This window comes from Dama dama, chromosome 13 (genome assembly GCF_033118175.1).
Source record: "Dama dama isolate Ldn47 chromosome 13, ASM3311817v1, whole genome shotgun sequence".
Lineage (NCBI taxonomy): Eukaryota > Metazoa > Chordata > Mammalia > Artiodactyla > Cervidae > Dama > Dama dama.
Genome location: NC_083693.1, coordinates 15,618,307 through 15,636,993, shown reverse-complemented (window position 1 = coordinate 15,636,993; position 18,687 = coordinate 15,618,307). Strand labels below are relative to the sequence as shown.

The window sequence follows — 18,687 nt, the reverse complement described above, 5'->3', positions numbered from 1 at the left end:
TAGCATCCCTGCTTTCCCTCATTGCTGGTGCTCTCATTTGCAAACAACTCTCCTCAGCCTGAGCCAAGAGAGCCTGAATCATGTGAAGCACCTTCACCTCCTCCATTACTGGCCGTTGAGCTCTTTCACCTCCTCCATTATCTGGTCTTCAGCTCCTGCTGAACAACATGTAGTGTAAAACCTCTAAAGGAGCGCATGAACACTGGACTCACTGGGCAGTTCCGTCATGATGAGCATGCCCAGGGATAAAGGCAACTGAGTTACCAAAGCCAGTCCCTTGTGGTGTGGCTCTTCAAAACACAGAGTAACCTTGGCCTTCAAAAGGGATATCTTTACAGCCCTCCACAAATCTGCCAATTTGGAAGTAGGATCACTTTGGGGGACTTTTTAACTTTCTTTCCACTTTGGTAACCAGCCCCCATCGTTTTCTCTCCTGGGACATTTTTCACAAGGAAACAATTTTTGTAATCACCTGGCAGGAGTTGTTATATGCACAACAGACCAGAGAATAAGAAGTTCTGAAGACCAACGCCAGGCATTGCTAGGCTTAAAACCCCAGGGCAGATGGGCCTCTGGGCCAATGTGATTCAACTCATGCTGCAGCTAGAAGTGACCAAGGGCCTGGATTTCAGGACTTACTCTAAACTCTCATATTCCAGGCATTTCCACATAGCATTTGGGGGCTGCACTTGTCTTCCAGACTTTGGATAATATCAGCAAATGTGGAAAGAGAAAAATAACATCTTTGATATTACATACAAAAAATAATTAAGAGGCTGACTTGCCCATTGCGTGATTCTAACAACAGGGCAACACGAGGATGGACTCTGCACATGCAGGTCACTGGCAGCGAGGTTGGGAAGAAGCCACACTTGGGAAAAGCACTGACTCTCCCACAACAGCTACTGCCTCCAAACTGAGAACAGAAACTGAAAGGGAGACTGGAGGGGGAAAGATAGGAATGCCAGCATCTCAAGGCCTTAGGTCAAGGGCCTCTGCTGCCCTTTGGGGATGTCAAAGACCATCGCGTTGGAGGCTTCTCGGGAGTGTCTGACATTTTTGTTCAGTGTTTCCGTCCTGTTGCTTCCTTCCATCTTCTTCATGGAAATACCTCATCTCACAGGCAAACCAAATTCTGCTTGATCAGCGTGTTCCTAAACAGGTCTGTTGACATCCATGAGTTTGACATTCTGGTGTTTAGCCCAAAATTTACCAGATTTTATGATACATCACGTTAAATCTTTACACTAGAGTGGGGTCACTTTTAACAAGTAGGATATACCAACCATGACAAGGAAAGCTGGTTTCTAAGTTACAGAGGAAGTGGAATGGAAACCCAGCATCAACTCTGGAAGTCTGGTAAAGACCCATTGGAAGCTGCTGGCATTGTAAGGATGGTAAATGAAGCACAGGTAAAATGGGACCACGGAAAAGATTCCAAAGTCAAGGCAATAAAGCTGCTCTAAAAACTCCCCAATAGATCAAAATTTTAAAAATGGAAAACCCTTCAACTCCATATAAAGAACTCTATGTTTATATGTGTACACACACACACACACAGGAGTGAGCACTGCTCTGAGACGGGGTCTCAAAGTATCATGTGCAAAGGAATCAAAGGAATCACCCAGCTGGGCCTGGACCCTGCATTCCTAACAGGTTCCCAGGTGACACAATGCTACTGCTCCTGGGACCACTCTGAAGAACAAGGCGGGGTGCAGCTGCAGTGAGTGTGTTTCTTCTCCCTTCTGTCCCTGGTATAGCTCCACACCCGGGGCTGCCTCGCTCTTCCTCACCAGATTCTGAACAGGAAGGGGTGCTCCAGGTGGCGGCAGCCAAGTCAGTAAGAACAGACCAGGCTGGGGTGGGGTGAGGTCGGGGGGCAGGGAAAGAGATGGGTACTGGGGCCTGCTCTGTTGAGTGAGCCAAGCTCCACGTGGGCCAGGCAGCCGGCCGCCAACTGCCCATGTCTTCACGGTCACTCTCTCCACGCCCCTCCTTGGTGGAAGCAGAGCATAGGTCACAGAGGTTCATCCTGGGGCTCCCCCAGCACAGACTACTGACGCAGTCAACCTCAGTCTGCTTAGGCGTCCTTTACCCGGGAAGCACGTGTTCCTGCCTGGAAGGCGCCTCTGACCGAAAACCAAGCTGCTGAGCAGGTTATCAGTGGGTGAGTCATTGGCCCTCAGTGTCTGCAGCCGCCCTGCGGCAGGGGTCCTGCTGGGCCCGCCGGGTCCCTGGTGTGAGAGACACTTTAACAAGTCTGACTTGGAAAGCCACCGCTGTTTCTCTGACCCCTTCTCGTTAACAACCCACCTGGTTATGAGCTGGGGAAGCCGTGGCCCTCATAGAGGTGCAGGTTCACCCCTGAGAACACTTCAGTCCCCCAGGTCACAGGGCCCAGCTTCTCCAGGGGCTGTCAGCCCAGCTCAGCACCAGCCTCTCTGGGGACTCCGCTGACCCCAAGATTTTTCCCAACTCGGTTCAGAACTGACCAAAGCGCCTTCTTCCCGTTCTCTTTTCGCTCCTGATGACAGTGTTAGTGAATCGCCAGGCTCACTTCACAGCGGCCCCTTCAAACACCACAGAAACACAGCTGTGCCTGAGACGAGGCCTCTGTCAGGCATCCAGTGACCCCAGGGAATGTTACAACCTGCCACGTTCTATATCCTTCCACTTATTCATATTTTCTCTGAGAGGCCATCCCCAGACCTTCATGCAGGCCCCTGACAGCTACAGTGCTCTGTTCTGAAATCAGGAGCAAAATCCATGGTTTCCGGCTCCCCTGGTCCCTTCAAGCTCCTCTGCGCAGCCATCATCTGGCAAAACCACCACCTCCAGGCTAGGTGGGAGCGTGCCCTCCGTGCTTAAAACTGGACAAGGAGAGCAGGGTCCTTCCCAGAACCGCCATTGACTGGGCTGGTGGCAAAGTTCCCAGGGGCGAAGAGAACGTGCAGCTGCCCTCAGGCCTTTGGAATTTTCCATCAGCAGTGAGCAGTGGATGAACAAGGATTTCAGGCATGAAACCAAATACCTTGGGAGAATGCGGGCATGTGTGAACCACAACAAACCACCACAAGCTGTGTGGCTTATCGACAACAGAAATTTCTTTCTCACAGTAGGAGACACTGGAAGCCCAAGGTCGGGGGCCCAGCATGGTGGGGTCCTGGGGGCCCTTTCCTGGGTCGCAGAGGCTGCTTTCTTATTTTCTCGTACGGCACAAAGAGCTAGCCAGCTCTCTGGCTTCTTCTTTGAAGGGTACCGATCCCATTCGTGTGGGCTCCACCCTCTTGAACTAATTACTGCTCAGAGGCCCCACCTCCACCGTACCATCACCACAGGGGTGAGATCTCAACATAGGAGTTTGGGGGACACAAACACTCCGTCCGTAACAGAGCACTCTTCCGTCTCTGGAGAAGTTTGCAGCTGGGACGCCCCACCGCCTCCCACAGTGCTTGCATGGCCCCGGTCAGGTAAGCAGCAGCGGTCTTTCCTAGCAAATGTGGGTAATAAGCCCAGTACCAGAAGAGCCATTTGGAGAGCGCGTGGCTTCAGCATGCGGTCGGTTCAGCTGTATGAAGGGCACCTCACCGGGCCCGAGGCTCTGGTCTGAGGCTCTGTTTGGTCACTCAGAACCCTGGAAAGGGAAGCCGTCTGCAAAATGAGGCTGAGATGACTTTGGACATCCCTTCCAGCTCCGAGAACCATGAGAAAAAGCCACTTATGGGGAGCTGCCAGAAGCTCTGGTGTTTCTAACGAGAAAATTGGATCTCGTCTAATTCCTGGAATAGTCTGTAACGTAAGGAAGTTCTGAGGGGATTTCAAAATTTGGTTCTTTAGCCAAACCCAATTCACACCTCACATCCCCCTTCCCGCCCCACCATCTCCTCAAACACTGTCTCAGATGACATGATTTCAGGTAAGGAAATTCACCAATAATTAAACGCAAAGAAATCCTGGGATGGAGACAAACACTCCCACATCTTGTATAACCTTCCCTATCAGAGAAACGGAACTCTGGGAGCAGCAGACGCCCAGATCCAGCTGGATTTCCCATCATGGCGATAACATCCAGCCAATAGCTGCTCGGCCTAGCCACTCAGGATGCAGGTGGGAACACATGTGTCTGCTTGCTGAAGCGCTTTTAATGGCTTTCCCTTTGTCTGTCTTCCCTCCCAGGCCTGGCCTGGGCAGATCTGGCAAGACTGCAATCAAGGGCCTCTTAAGAACAGTGGCTCTGGGCTATCCAGTCAAGTGGAAGAAGGGTCCTCTCCTCACATTCAATCCGAGTCAAGGGTAAGACTCCGAAGGAAATGATGATAACTTCCCTGCAACTCTTCCTAATGCCGGGCAATGAGAAATCACTCCCTAAGGCAGAGAAGTCATTTAAACGGGGCCCCATAGACAAAGTTCCTTGCTGTGCTGGACCCTGTACTTCCCATTCAAAACCATCCATCTGGGAAGGGCCCAAAGGAAATTCTGCCTTTTTTTCAGTTTGGGATGGGAAAAGGAGGGGAAGGAATGGCAGAGCTGTTAGGAAGGAGTCACTCAGGGCAACGCGGAGCGGGGCTGAGAACTGCTGTGCCGGCTGCAGACCCCACGGTGGCTGCCCCCCAGCCCTCCAGAAGCCACAGGTCATTCTAGCTCATCCAATCATCCAAGACACCGGGAGAAGGGTGGCTTGTAAATTAATGTCAAAGAGCTTAGAATTTTCAGCGGCACATTTTTTAAAATAATAAGAAAAGTAAATGAGGTTTGATGTGACTCTGGAATTTGGATAAGACAGCCGAGTCAAGGATGATCATACAGCAACTTTAATCCAGGGGCCAAGCGCTGAGGAAATGGTACTCAGAAATTGCTCCAAGCACCTCCACGTGAATCCTGAGAGCCCTCAGCACCACTGGCACCACCAGTGAAGGTTCCTTCTAGGAGAGGAGGCTTCAGGAGGCTATAGCAGCTGAGTAGGGATGGAGGGTGAGACCCAGGGATTCAGGGGGAAATCCCTCTGAAAACCTAGGGTTGGGACTTGCCTGCCCTAGAATCAGCCCTTCCTGCAGACCTCCTGGGGGTCTGTTCTGTTCTGTAAGAAAGGCTGACCCACACATGAACACAGCCATCCTGAATTCCAACTAGAACAAAAGCACACTTGTCCTCCTCCTGGGATTTCTAAACAGTTATAACATTTGCAGAAATCCTCTCTCCACTACACCTTCCATGTGATGTCTGTGCTGTGCCCGCTGAGTTGAGCACCCAGGCAGAGAACTTGGCAGGCTGCCTGGCAATCCTCAGGGGCTACCTGCCTGCTCACATGCCCCCCACCCCCCATGTGCATGCCTTGGACCCCCTGCTCTGCACAGGCAGTCTGTTCCCTTCTTCACACATCTGGATAATGGCTTTCCTTCCTGCCTGCCTAGGACCGAGACAATTCCTTTCAGTTTGAATTGTGTCGACTCCAGTTTTGAGAATAGTTCTCCTGGAACAGCTGTCCCCTCCCCTTCTCCGCAGCTCCCTAGGCAGCCAACCACCCTCTGCCCATAAACCACCATCTTTGGGAACTGAACACAGTCTGCTTCCAGGCCGTACCTCAGGCAAGTGTGTCCCCAGGCACACGACAACAGGACACCCTCCCACATCCGCTGCCCTGAACTCATTTGCTCAGAGTCACATTCTAGCTGGAAACATCCAGAGTGCCTGGCTCTAGCTTTCGACTGGTGTCTCTACTGGAGGCCACCAAGCTTCAGCTGGGACCTGCCTGGGTGGGCCATGGATCCACTTCTTACCTCAGGCAGGGGGCCCCCCACCTGGCCTCTGTGTTCGTTGGACTAAGCAGGGGAGCAGAGTCCCCCCTCTGGGTGACATCAGCCAGGGCAGGGCTTCCGCCAGCTCCAGGGGGTGAGGGGGCACTCGTGTGGATCTGGGGACCCAGTTGTGCACTCATGCACTCACTCACTGCTGGGCCAGGGTCCATCTAGAACTGACGGTGCGTCTGCGGGTACACAAGAGTCATCACACACAGCTCCTGATCGCCAGGGCCTTTGTATCGCTCAACCTCAGCCCTGCGTTTCTCTCCAGGTGGGAGCGTCAGGCCCCTGTGGGCTGCCTTCCCCCTCCTTCTGCTCCTTCCTTCCATTTCCAGGTATCCCAGGAGCCGTCAGCTGCGATAAGACAGGACTACCTCTGACTGCAGTGGCTTCTTTCAGGAGGGCTGGGCCTTTCCTCACCTGACTCGCCAGCTATGAGCATGACTACTGGGCTTCCCGGGTAGCTCAAGTGGTGAAGAATCTGCCTGCAATGCAGGAGCCACAGGTGACACAGGTTCGATCCCTGGGCCAAGAAGGTCCCCTGGAGGAGGACATGGCAACCCACCCCAGTATTCTTGCCTGGAGAATCCCATGGACAGAGGAGCGTGGTGGGCTACAGTCCATGGGGTCACAGAGTTGGACATGACTGAAGTGACTTAGCATGCATGCACCTGGTGTAGGGCTAGGCAAGTGGTGAAAAAGCATGGAATTCAGGGTGACCTCGCGAGGGGCGAGCTGGAGCCAGGAGCACATCCAGCATCACGGCTCAACCCTGAGGGTGACCTGGGGGCACAGGGCCAGGGAGCGAGAGATGGAGCAGGCTGGAGAGGTGGATGAGGCTGGAAGCAATGACACAGGGTCTCAGACGTCAGGCCAGCAGCAGCCCCGCCCTGGTGCCCCTGTTGTCTCCTGGAGAGCTTTCCAGGCGTCCCTCCCCCAGAGCGGGTGGTTTAACTGATCCGGCCTGTTAACACTTGGCCATGGGCACTTCCAAGAGCCTCAGGGGCTCCTCTCCTGCAGCACAGCCCATATGTCACCTCTGCTGGGTTCCCAAGTTCCCATGAAGGCAGCATTTTTCAGAGGCCACAGACAGAGCCAGCTGACCAGAGCAGAGGTAGATTCCAGAATGGAAAGACCCAAGAAAGGGCATCTGGAAGTCAGAAAAGACCCCAGAAAGAGCAGGTGGGGAGAGGCCTGGCCCAGAACAGCCTGCACATGGGCCGTGACCCTGGGGCCTGTCTGGAGCACCTTCTTCAGATTTCTGCAGGTTGGAGGGGTCACGTGGTTTGGTCTGACTCTCTAGGCAGGCACTGATGTGGCTCAGGCTTATCTAACAGAGCCTCCTAAATCCGACAGAAGCAGAGATTTATTTTCTGCAAGGGAAGGTCTTTGTTTTTCTGAGTGGGTAGCCAGGTAGACCATGAGTCCCTCTCCACTCTCCTCACCCCACCTGGAAGCCCTGTTTAGACACTTCCCGGCTGCTGCCTTACCCGATTGTGTGCACGCTGCGTGCATGCTTCCTGGGTTTCCCCCGTCCCCAAATGACCAGCTGAGACTTGGTTCTGTGCCCTCCTGGCCTCCAACTGCACTAGGAAGCGTTCTTCTCAATCAAATGTCTCCCCTGGGCCTTATCATGCCACATTAGACTGACCTTCCCCCAAATAAAAGGCACTCTAACCAATTTTCATGGAAACATGTTCTTTCTAACACTAAATGTTCCAAATCATAGCAAACAACAGCCTCTAAAAGTAATGTTATACTAACATCACTACCAATGCTCCCCTTGATCATTAGGGTGTCACTTGATTTTGTTTTTCATTTTTTTCATGGGCAGTTAGCATGGACATGAGCTTCTGAAGAGAGTTCTTCCCATGAGCAATCAGGGCTGCATTTGGCCTCAAAGAATGAATGCTTGGAGCTCTCCCTTTCTCTCTAAAGTCAAATAGTGATGAACAACTTGGACACTGAGGTTCACCGCAAGTCATCCTGGTTCCTTAAGGGAAAGAAGTGGGCAGAGCTGTCCCAGCCAGCTGGTCTGCTCCATGTCACTGATTCTGTCATAACCAACAACAGCTGGAAACACGGCCCTCTAAAGTGAAAGGTCTACCACAGACACCCTCTCCTGCTCAAGACCATCGCTTTCTCGTGGCCACCGCAGGCTCAAGAAGGCACAAAACCAGCCTCATTTTCAGCTGGGTTTCTCAAGCTACCACAACAAGACAGGGAGACAGCTGCTTTCCAAAGCTCGCACAAGGCGAACCAAAAGATGGGGGTAGCTGCCTTTCATTGGCAAGAAGGCATCTAAGGTCATGCTGTTGCTGTTAGTCATTCAGTCGTCTCTGACTCTCTGTGACCCATGGACTGCAGCACGCCAGGCTTCCCTGTCCCTCACCATCTCCCGGAGCTTGCTCAAACTCATGTCCACTGAATCAATGATGTCATCCAACCATCTCATCCTCTGTTGTCCACTTCTCCTCCTGCCTTCAATCTTTCCCACCATCAGTGTCTTTCCCAATGAGTCGGCTCTTCACAATCAAGCTCACTAAAAAGCCCCAAAGCCGCCATCAATCAGAAGAGTGGCTGACAGACCCAGCTCGTCCTCCAGGCAGGAACACAGGACAGCCTCTTCCCAGGCTGCCCCCCACGACTGCCATCAGGAAATGCAGGTCCTTCACTTTCTGTCTAAAGCCAAGGCCGGAGTCTTTTCTGCCCTACCTCTTTACCAGGGCAGATCACCAGAAAACTGCCAGTCTCCAGGACAGCACTTGAGTTTCCTAGGGAAACCCCTCTGAGGACACACTGGCTTCCTTCAGGGAGCTGACCATGCCATTTTTGCCCTCTCTGCATTGGCTGCTGGCAAACTGAAGGCACCTTGGATTTTTGCACATATAGCAAGCTCTCTTCTTTATATATAACATATATTTCTATAATTTGAATTCTTATTTTAATGGCCCTGTTGCATGGGTATATTATCATATGTGTGTGTGTGTACATGCTAAGTTGCTTCAGTCCTGTCCGACTCTTTGTGACCCCATGGACTGTAGCCCGCCAGGCTCCTCTGTCCATGGGATTCTAAGGGCAAGAATACTGGAGTGGGTTGCCATGCCCTCCTCCAGGGGATCTTCCAGACCCAGGGATCGAACCCGAGTCTCCTACATTCCAGGTGGATTCTTCACCACTGAGCCACCTGGGAAGTCCATATTATTATACAAGTGATCCCAAATCATTTTAGGCAGAAACTAGAAATTGTCTTTAAAGTACCATTAAGTTTCCTAACCTATAAAGTAAAAGCTAGTAAAACTGCCTCATGGGACGGATTCAATAACACAGTGAATACACAGCATCTAACAGTACCTGGTACACAGTAGGTGCTCTATGAGATCTGATGTGATTTAAACATCATCACTTCATTTTTAATTTATGTCCAAAGCAGCATTATTGATGTTACTAAGTCAAAAATTTTTCATTTAATTTACAATTTAGAACTTATTTTATTGCAAATTGGATTGGAGCCGGTTCAAGGCACCAAATGAATTATTTTTGAACTACAATAACTGAAATAAAACCATGCATACAAAAGAGAGAGGGAGAAAAATACCAGCACTACAATGAGTTAAATATTAAAACTGAGCCTTACATTTAACTTTGCGTTTTTTGAAATCCAAAGCAGAAATGAAATCACGTTAACTTATCTGATGCTCATCATCTGATAAATGGCCTGTGCAGCTCCTATGGAAAGTGACTTTTCTCCTAACACTGGCATCTGAGGGTAAGTGTTCACACTGCTCCTCACAGGAGGTATACTGGGTACGGAGCAGAAGGGCTACATCCATGCATGCCTGCACGCAAAGGCACACACATTCATCCTTCAGAGGAGATGCTTTGCTTTTCAGTATTAAATAGTTAGGGCCTGGTGGGTGAGCTCTCTGGAGATTTCCCACGGGTACACAGAGGGGTGTTCTTTATTGTTTTCTAAAACTCTCACCAAGAAATTTTGTTCAAGAGCATGGACCAGTGGATCAGATCACTGAGAATACCACCCATCCTATGTCAGTTTACACACATTTAAAAAAACATGGAGTTAGATTATTCCTTTCCATCCCAAAGAACAAACCAGTTTCCAGGTTCACATCTGTAAAACAGCCTGTCCAGCGGCTTTCCCGAGAGTGCAGGCTGGCCTCCACCTTCCCACTCCACACAGCCTCCCCGACCCCTCTGAGCCAGATGACCAGAGGGGTCTGTGACAGGGAGACCGACTTCATCCACGGAGGGTCTGCTTCTCAACGCTTGTGAATAATCAGAGATAACAGACTTCTCCGCTAAAACCATGATCGCCCAACCAGGGGCAGGACCAAATGCTAGCAGGATTTATTGGCTCTGATGAACAAAAAGGTGTTTGTTTTTGCTGGTAATTAGAGTTCAGTAGCAAGCTATAAAGAGTTCTCTGAGAATTCTAAACAGACTGTAGCTAAAGGCTACTGGATTATGACTGAATCTAATCATTCATCTGCAGACCTCCGGAGTTAAGATGCCAGTATTTGATAAAGCACAACCACACAGACCACCGGAGAGGAATGTTCTTAATGTCCAAGGAGAAAAGGCGGCCCGCGTGTGCTCACGTGTGGGGGTGACTGCTGCCATGGGATGCAGCCGTTCTCATATCTCTTCAAAGGTCCACACACCCTGCGTGTTGGGCAATGTTTCGGCAACTCTGTACTCTCACAACTGTCAGAGAGTGGGTTCCCAGGTCCTACGAAGGGCTGGGTGGGGCATTTGACAGAGAGAAGTGGTTTGCAAAGACATACGCATTTGCACTTTTCTTTCAGCACCCACTGTTGAATGTGGGGCTTTTTGTTGCCTTTTTTTTTTTTTTTCTTAACAAATCTGAGATATGAATACAAATTTGACTACAATTAATTTAAAGTTATTTTCTAGTAGTATAGGCAAAAGAGGATGAGCAAAGTGCTGTCATCAATATTTTAAAATACTGTCGATTGAGGTTTGACAGAAAACAACAAAATTCTGTAAAGCAATTGTCCTTCAATAAAAAAATAAATTAAAAAAATACTGTCAAGATGAAATAAATGTGTGCTGAGAGATAACTGCTCATCTTGCTTGTCTTGGCCAATAACTTGTTATTTTCTCCTTAATCCCAGAAAATACGCCTAAGATTATTTTCATTTACTCTACTCACATCATGATAACCAAGAGGAACAGAAAAGTCAACAACAAACTCACCCACAGGAGTGAAAAAAATTAAAATGAGCCCAGATAAACAAAACAAGGTAAAAAAAAAAAAAAAAAAAAATCAAGTCCCAGATATGGCTAAGACGAGGGGACAACAACTGCTTTTGTAGTCCTTACCCATTGCCTCTACTCTTGAGAAGCTTAAGTCCACATTTAGGATTCCAGGCATCTTACTATCTAGAGCACTAGGAAAACTTGACAGTATATGTATTTTCCCCAAGAACTAGATTTCCATTTAATTTTGTTCTCTTCAGTCCAATATATATTTTCCCATTGTTTTGCATGTTTGGGCCTCCTCAGTTTATTTATTTAAAGTTCTTAAGCAGTCATCTCACAACGTTTCCTTCAGAGAAACATAAAACAGACAGCTACTCCAGGAGGAAGAACAAGCCCTCAGGCCGCAGGTTGAGAGTCAGCTGACCTCCTGCCGCCTGAGGCTCCCTGCAAGTGATCTCAGCCTGGGCCAGCCTCTCAACCCCCGGCCCTGCTGTCTCCTCATCTGAAACACCAGCAGGCAGCCTCAGATTCTGTCCACACCGTCTTTGGGCTCTAGGGTTCTGTGGTTCTTTCTTCCTCAAGGGGAGAATTGCCAATGGACAAAGGGCATAACTGATGATTCTTTAAGACATTGATGTTCTACTTTCAGAAAGTTGGACTTTGTTTGAAACTGGCTGAAAAAAAAAAAAAATTCAACCACACGAAGATAATCCCACTATCTGAATATATTTAGAGTGAATCAAAATCATGCTGATCTGGGAAAGGGGATGCAACTCACGACAACACTAAGACCTCTTCCTTTTACAGTGTGTGCTTCAAGAACAGACCAACCTCAAATGAGCATTTCCACTCTCAGAGACAGTCTGTTCAGTGATCTCCTGGATTCCCTGAAGGACTGGGACTCAGGCTTGCCTAGGTCCCTACTCAAGAGGAAGCAAAGGCGCCCAGTAGCACTGTTTTGGAACTTCCAGAATCTGAGTGAAAATAATATGTATTCAGAAAAGCATTTAAAGAGGCAGAACAATCCGGAGTCTGATACTTACTTGTGGCCCAGCTCATGAGCGATGGTAAAGGCCAAATTGAGGCCATTGTCTTCGGCAAGCACACATTTCCTCTTAGCACTGCACACACCTCCTAAGTAAGCAATTCCTGCAGCAGAGACACAAAACACATCCTCTTCAGAACATGCGAGGTCCTGACCTCGCAGGGCAAATCCACACGGTCAACATCACACACCATCGAGAGGGGCAAGCGGGGGCGAGGATGACCACGGGACTGGGCCTGTCACTCCAGAGCTCATGGAGACTGGCTGGTCGGTGTGGGATGCTTCTGTATTTGTCTAATGATAATAATAACACCACAAGCATCTCTCGAGCATTTAACACATATCAGGCTGAGCAGTTGGCACATCTTTTCTAATAAAGTCCTCATTAGCCAGGATGGAGGCAACAGGGAAACTGCGGTTCAGAGAGGAAAGGTAACTTTTCTAAGGTCCCCTGGACTGGCACCTGGAGCTGGAGGCTGAGGCAGCCAACATCAGCATCCAGGGCCAGGGTCAGGCGAGGCCAGCAAGGTGAGATGCCCAGCGTGCAAGGTTCAAGGACAGGAACCCGAGGGGGCAAGCAGGCCCCTTCAGACTCCGTGCCCCGGGCCTCCGCGTCCCTCGCCCCAGGCCCAGCCCCGCCAGGGTTAACGCTCTCAGAGGGTAAGCCAGACCAGGGGCAGGGCTCACTCAGAGCAGGCCAAGGACAGTGGGAACGTTCAGGAAAATGTCTCAGGAGCCCCTCGGAGGAGGAGACCGGGTCCTGGGAGGAGTGAAAGACACCAGAAGAGTAAGGGCTGGGAGGCCATCTAGGAAGATGGATCCCGCGGTCCAATGGCTCATCCCCACACACACGTCACACGTGAGGGACCCCAGGACCTGCCCTGAGACGGGAAGACTGCGGCAGCGCAACTAGGGGAACCAGACTCAGAAGGACACCGTGAGTAAGGGGCTGAGGACAGAGGATGAGAAGGGGCTGGGTTGTGGTGGGCGATGGGGTGAGGACAGAGGATGGGAGAGGGCGGCCTGTGGGGGCGATGGGCTGAGGACAGAGGATGGGAAGGGGCTGGGTTGTGGGGGCGATGGGGTGAGGGCAGAGGACGGAGGGGGCGGCCTGTGGGGGTGATGGGGTGAGGACAGAGGATGGGAGGGGGCGGCCTATGGGGGCAATGGGGTGAGGACAGAGGATGGGAGGGGGCGGCCTGTGGGGGCAATGGGGTGAGGACAGAGGATGGAGGGGGCGGCCTGTGGGGAAGATGGGGTGAGGACAGAGGATGGAGGGGGGGACCTGTGGGGGCGATGTGATGAGGACAGAGGATGGGAGGGGGTCGGCCTGTGGGGGCGATGCAGTGAGGACAGAGGATGGGAAGGGGCTGGCCTGTGGGAGAGATGGGGTGAGGACAGAGGATGGGAGGCGGTCGGCCTGTGGGGTGATGGGGTGAGGACAGAGGATGGAGGGGGCGGCCTGTGGGGGCGATGTGATGAGGACAGAGGATGGGAGGGGGCGATGGGGTGAGGACAGAGGATGGAGGGGGTGGCCTGTGGGGGCGATGTGATGAGGACAGAGGATGGGAGGGGGCGATGGGGTGAGGTCAGAGGATGGAGGGGGCGGCCTGTGGGGGCGATGTGGTGAGGACAGAGGATGGGAGGGGGCAATGGGGTGAGGACAGAGGATGGGAGGTGGCGGCCTGCGGGGTGATGGGGTGAGGACAGAGGATGGGAGGGGGTGATGGGGTGAGGACAGAGGATGGAGGGGGCGGCCTGTGGGGGCGATGGGGGTGTTCCAGGGGAGCAAAGCTGTTCTGCTACAGAGGTCCAGGAAAAGGAGAGGGCCTTGGGTGGACTGGGCACAGCTGTAGGTCACGGGCATCAGCTGTGCATGGCTGCTCGTCTCCGGGCTGACAGCACCTGTGGCAGCTCTGCACACTCCTTCGCAGCTCTGAACCTTGGAAGGACATCCCCGTGGTCCCGTCCAAGGACCCTCAGCACGGGGCCTGGGACGGGACTTGAGTGCAGTGGGCTGACTCCCCACTGTGTCCTGTGACATGAATGAGGGGCTGGGGGCCCGGGGCGGGTTGGCGGGTCACAGGCCTGGGCGGGCCCAGTGTGGCCCTCGCTGTGGGCTCACAGGGGTGCAGAGCGGGCAGTGGCTACAGCCAGGCGCGCACGGTGGCACTGGTGACCAGGGCCTCTGCCTGCCGGCCCGCCCCTGGGAAGGGCTGTGGCCACACGCGGCTCCCTCAAAGCGCTCAAGGAGTCTTGGGAGCGAAGGGAGGCCCTGCAGGCACAGGGGCCAGGCAGGAAGGAGCTGGCAGAGACAGTAAGTAGGGGGATTTAGTAATTAAAAATGAACCTCCCTCCCCACCCCCAAAGAACTAAACCTACATCCTGTTTGTTGACATCAAGACTAAGCTGGGGCAGACCTCCGGCACACACAGGGCCCCGTCACGACCCCTGCGAGGACCAGCTCAGCACAGGAGCCGGGCACCAGAGCACACACCTGCTTTTATTTGGAAACATGCCTGGCCAGGGTTGAAGTTTTTGTTTTGTTTTCCATAAGAAAAGAAAAGAAAGGAAATGCTCTTTGGCCTCAAGATGTGTTTTCTGCATGCGGGCATCTTAATGCAGACTACAGGAAGGAAGAAAATGACAACCAGAAAGGACATGATCTGCCTTTGCGGTGCCTTCAAGGTCATTACTCTGGTTTTGTTTTAAAAATGCTTTGTGGGCTGCTGCAAAAAGTCTGGCAGTGAGCAGGGCGGAAAGCTTCCACACGGCACTGACGGCATCCGCGTGCCACACACACGCACACACTCAAACATACCCCTGGTCTGCCCAGCCTCCCGGGTCAGTGAATCAATCGGAAACAATCAGACGTGCTCGCCCCAAGGAGTCGTCTGGTAAAGGGGAAGGACAGACATCCAGGGCCAGCTGTGCTGAGCTTGCTGTCCCGGGACCGCCCGCTGAACCAGCAGACTTCAAATACCACAGAAGTACGCCCCGGCCCCGCCTGCACTCAGCACCGGAATGGGGCATTGTGAGCTTCCACTCTGGGCAACACGCAAGGCTGGGGAACTACTAAGGGGAAGGCCTCTCAATTATCGCATTTTAGTTTCTCCAAGGTGCAGATGACTTTCTTTTTTAAACTAGAAAATGAAGGCTTGGTTTATAAGAGATGCTCCCAGACAATGGTGGATTAAGGTCTAGTGTTCTTAGTGATTTATTCCAATTGTGAACTGCCTGGTCATAAAACCAAGCAAGGCAAAACACCTCAACAAAAACAGCCCAAAAATGGAGCACTGAAACTTGCAAGTTTATGAGCAATGCTGGGGGAAATGCTTAGAACTCGAAAACCAAAGCCTGGAGAGAAGCCCAGGTTGCTGTAAAAGCGCTGTAGGGAACAGATGGTAAGTAAGCTGGGAGCTGCGGGGTAAACACAGCCCACCACTGTTCCATGTTTCCTGGGAACAGCAGTGTAGAGAGCAGGCTGTGATGGAGACACGGAGACACCCTGTTACCTCTGCAAAGGCACCAACTTGAACACCCCACTGGATCCCACCTCAGCACTTGTCAAGAAACGAGGGAAACCCAGTTTTCTCAGCATTGATTTTGTTTTTTAAACTAAAAAATGAAGTCTGTAAACATAAGTTCTGCTAATGCCCATGCTGAAACTGTGGAAGCAGAGGGACCTTCTTGTGGAACTGGAATTCCCCACAGACAGCAAGGATTTCTCAGACCCCAGAGTGGTGCTTTCAATGGTTTCAGCCTTCCATGATTTAAAATTCTCCACCAGAGAAATCAGAGTAGAATTTAGTTTTGAAATCTTAAAAAACATCAATTCCACATGTTTGCAGAGCTCCTTGGAACAAAAGCGAAGCAGAAAGGCAACTGGCATTTATTAGGGTTCTCCTCACAGGCTAGTTCAGCTCTGCATGCATGGTCCTCCCTTATTTGGAAGGTGTTACTGGCCCCACTTTACAGGCAGGGAAGTGAAGGTTCAGCATCCAGTTACATGGCTGGTCAGGGCTCAGACTTGGGTACAAATGCAGGGCTCTCTTTCTCCAGCACCCACACCCCCCCCAGGCAAACCCTGGGCACCCCACACCAAAGTTTTGATAACCAGCAACAACGATAAGCTTGAAGGATTTAAAAGATTTTCATAAATCTTAATGTGCACTTATGCTGAAATGTGGGTGGGATACAGTAAAGGTTTCACATGTTCAAGTCCAAATTCTTTAATCCTAAAGATGAAAAGACTTGAGGGATATATGCGGTCATATTAACAGTAGCAGAGTTACCTCTAGGACATGGTTAAATCATTACAGATCTTTATACTTTTTTCCTTTTGGCTTAAACCTAGTACAATGAATATATACTCACTATGAAAATTAAAGGTATTGGTTATATTTCATTTATTCAAGGTGACATACAACAGGCAGAGGTGAGAGAGTAACAAACCAACAACAACAAGAAAAACTATCCAGATTTTGATCCTGAGTGTACAGCCCTGAAGGCAGTAGATATGAAGGAAGTTTACAGTCAACACATAATTTAGTGTGTGCTTGTATCCTAAGGGCAACTCACTCCATTTCTATGAAAGCCTTGGCACAGATTAGGAAAAGCAATATACATTTTGGAAAGTCTGAAATCCTGGAGTTACAGATGAAGGGCTGTAAAGCGTTTTCCTGACGCCTGGAGAAGTGTATCTCATTCATCACAAAGCAGATCACATCCACCAGAGCCTCCCAACCCAGTTTCTCAGGCAAATCAACTCAGTGTGGACACACTCTTCTCCATTCCTTTTCTTGGTAGGAGCACAGGCTTGAGGAGCAAATTGGGTGAGATGGTTTAATTTCTTTTTCAGTGGAAAACTGTGTGGTGTAAGCACATAATTCTTAGACTTAGAGTTGACCATATGATCTTTTCTAGATTTAAAGAGTAAACAACACTCAATTGTATAAATTCTGGTTTATCCAGCAAATTGTCTGTGTAAACAGTTTACAGCTGCTGGCCCTGTTGCCCATTACTCAGACCTTCTTGGGCTCTGCCTCTGAGAGAGATGGTCAACTTTCTCCCACCAGCCGCTCCAGGAATCAACACCATCATGATTATCCCTGACATACCACGCTGCCAATTATGAGATCGCAATTTACATCTATTCTCTCGGCAATCACAGCAGTAGAGATTGAGTTTCATGCTCAGGCTTGTCAACAAGGCCTTGCGCTCTTGGAAACTCACTAAGTGGTTGGAGGTATGATGTGAATTTGTGAACGGCATTAGGAACAAATGTCTTAGAACCCAGGATGTGACCGATGAAAAGTAACTATGGTCTATTCTTACTACTCACGGTACTTGGATTCTAAAGGGAAGCTCTGAACCCTGAATTCTGGAATAGAGAACAACTGGTCCTAGGGGAAATATAGGGTTTGATTCCTGTGAGCCTCTGATCACATTTTGTCAACTGACACATAACTTTGTTTTATGTGTGTTTCTGCTTAAAGACACCTATTCAATACATATCATTGATTCATCAACATTGAACTCAGTGCCAGCAGTCTGTAACTCAAGGCTGAACGAAGTTCATCTAGCATTTTCCTTGCAAGGCATGTGGCAAGCTGGAGCTTTGAAACACTAATCAGCACTTCAGCACTATCCTTGGAGTCCACTTGAAACAGCAAAATCACCACTAAAAGCAGAAAAACACGAACAACAAGGTGCCAGAGAGACCTCAGAAAGGACACTTGCTCACAGCATGGGAGCTGCAACGAGAAAGGAAAACACGGCCTTGTCTGACCTCTCCTGGGTACATGCCTGTTGGGTGACTCAAGTATTTCACCATTCTCCATGTATCTGCAAATGACCACAGAAGTACTGCAAGTACCGATTTGGGAGTTTCAAATAAATTTTAATGAGTAGATGAATTCACAAATGCAGACTCTATGAACGAGGAAAATTGGCTGCATTCTCCAAAACCATGTCTTTTATCAGGCACAATGAAGTCCTTATCAGTTGCAGTAAGGAAAATCACTTCCCATTTACATTTCCTATATATGCTGCTTATATTTCCTAACTCTATCCTATTCGGTTAACTGACTCAGGCCCTTCTCTGTAATTCTGCTTCTGCAATCTCTGAGATCAGTGGTTCACAGGGTCATTGTAAGTCACTGACCCCCTAAAGGGTTCTGCACAAAGTGGACAGAGCCCCATATATGCTGACGAACAGGCATAGCTTCTAATAAATTGGGAAAGAAGGTTCATGCTAAGTGTCTGGAGAGGTGGCAAGGGCAGGAGGGGGAACCGCTTGGGACTGAGGGACACTGCTTTCCAGCCCGGCCCTGCCCATGGCTTTCTGCCCTGGCACAGGGCCCCCATGTCCCAGGGGGCACAGCAGGACAGCCCCTCCCAGACTCAGCCTTGTGTTAGCAATCCCCCCACAAGTAGGAATCCCCATCTCCCTGATCTTCTGGGTCCCTTGGGGTCAGGCACAGTGGAAGGAAGATGAGTTAATAAGGTCTTTATCCCTACACCATGGATGGGGGTGGGAGGCAATGGCTTAAAAAGCGGCACTGGTTCCCTCCTTAAACATGAGCACTGCAGAAGTTG

General features: G+C 50.4%; 1 protein-coding gene across 1 annotated transcript in view; it reads right to left on the bottom strand.

Annotated features, from left to right (window-relative positions):
• Positions 1 to 18,687, bottom strand: part of ADAMTS17 (ADAM metallopeptidase with thrombospondin type 1 motif 17) — a 392,337-nt gene that overhangs the window by 208,582 nt on the left and 165,068 nt on the right. Inside the window, exon 8 of the mRNA XM_061159720.1 lies at positions 12,086 to 12,191. Coding sequence (XP_061015703.1) covers positions 12,086 to 12,191 — 106 coding nt within the window. The remainder of the gene's footprint in view (positions 1 to 12,085; positions 12,192 to 18,687) is intronic.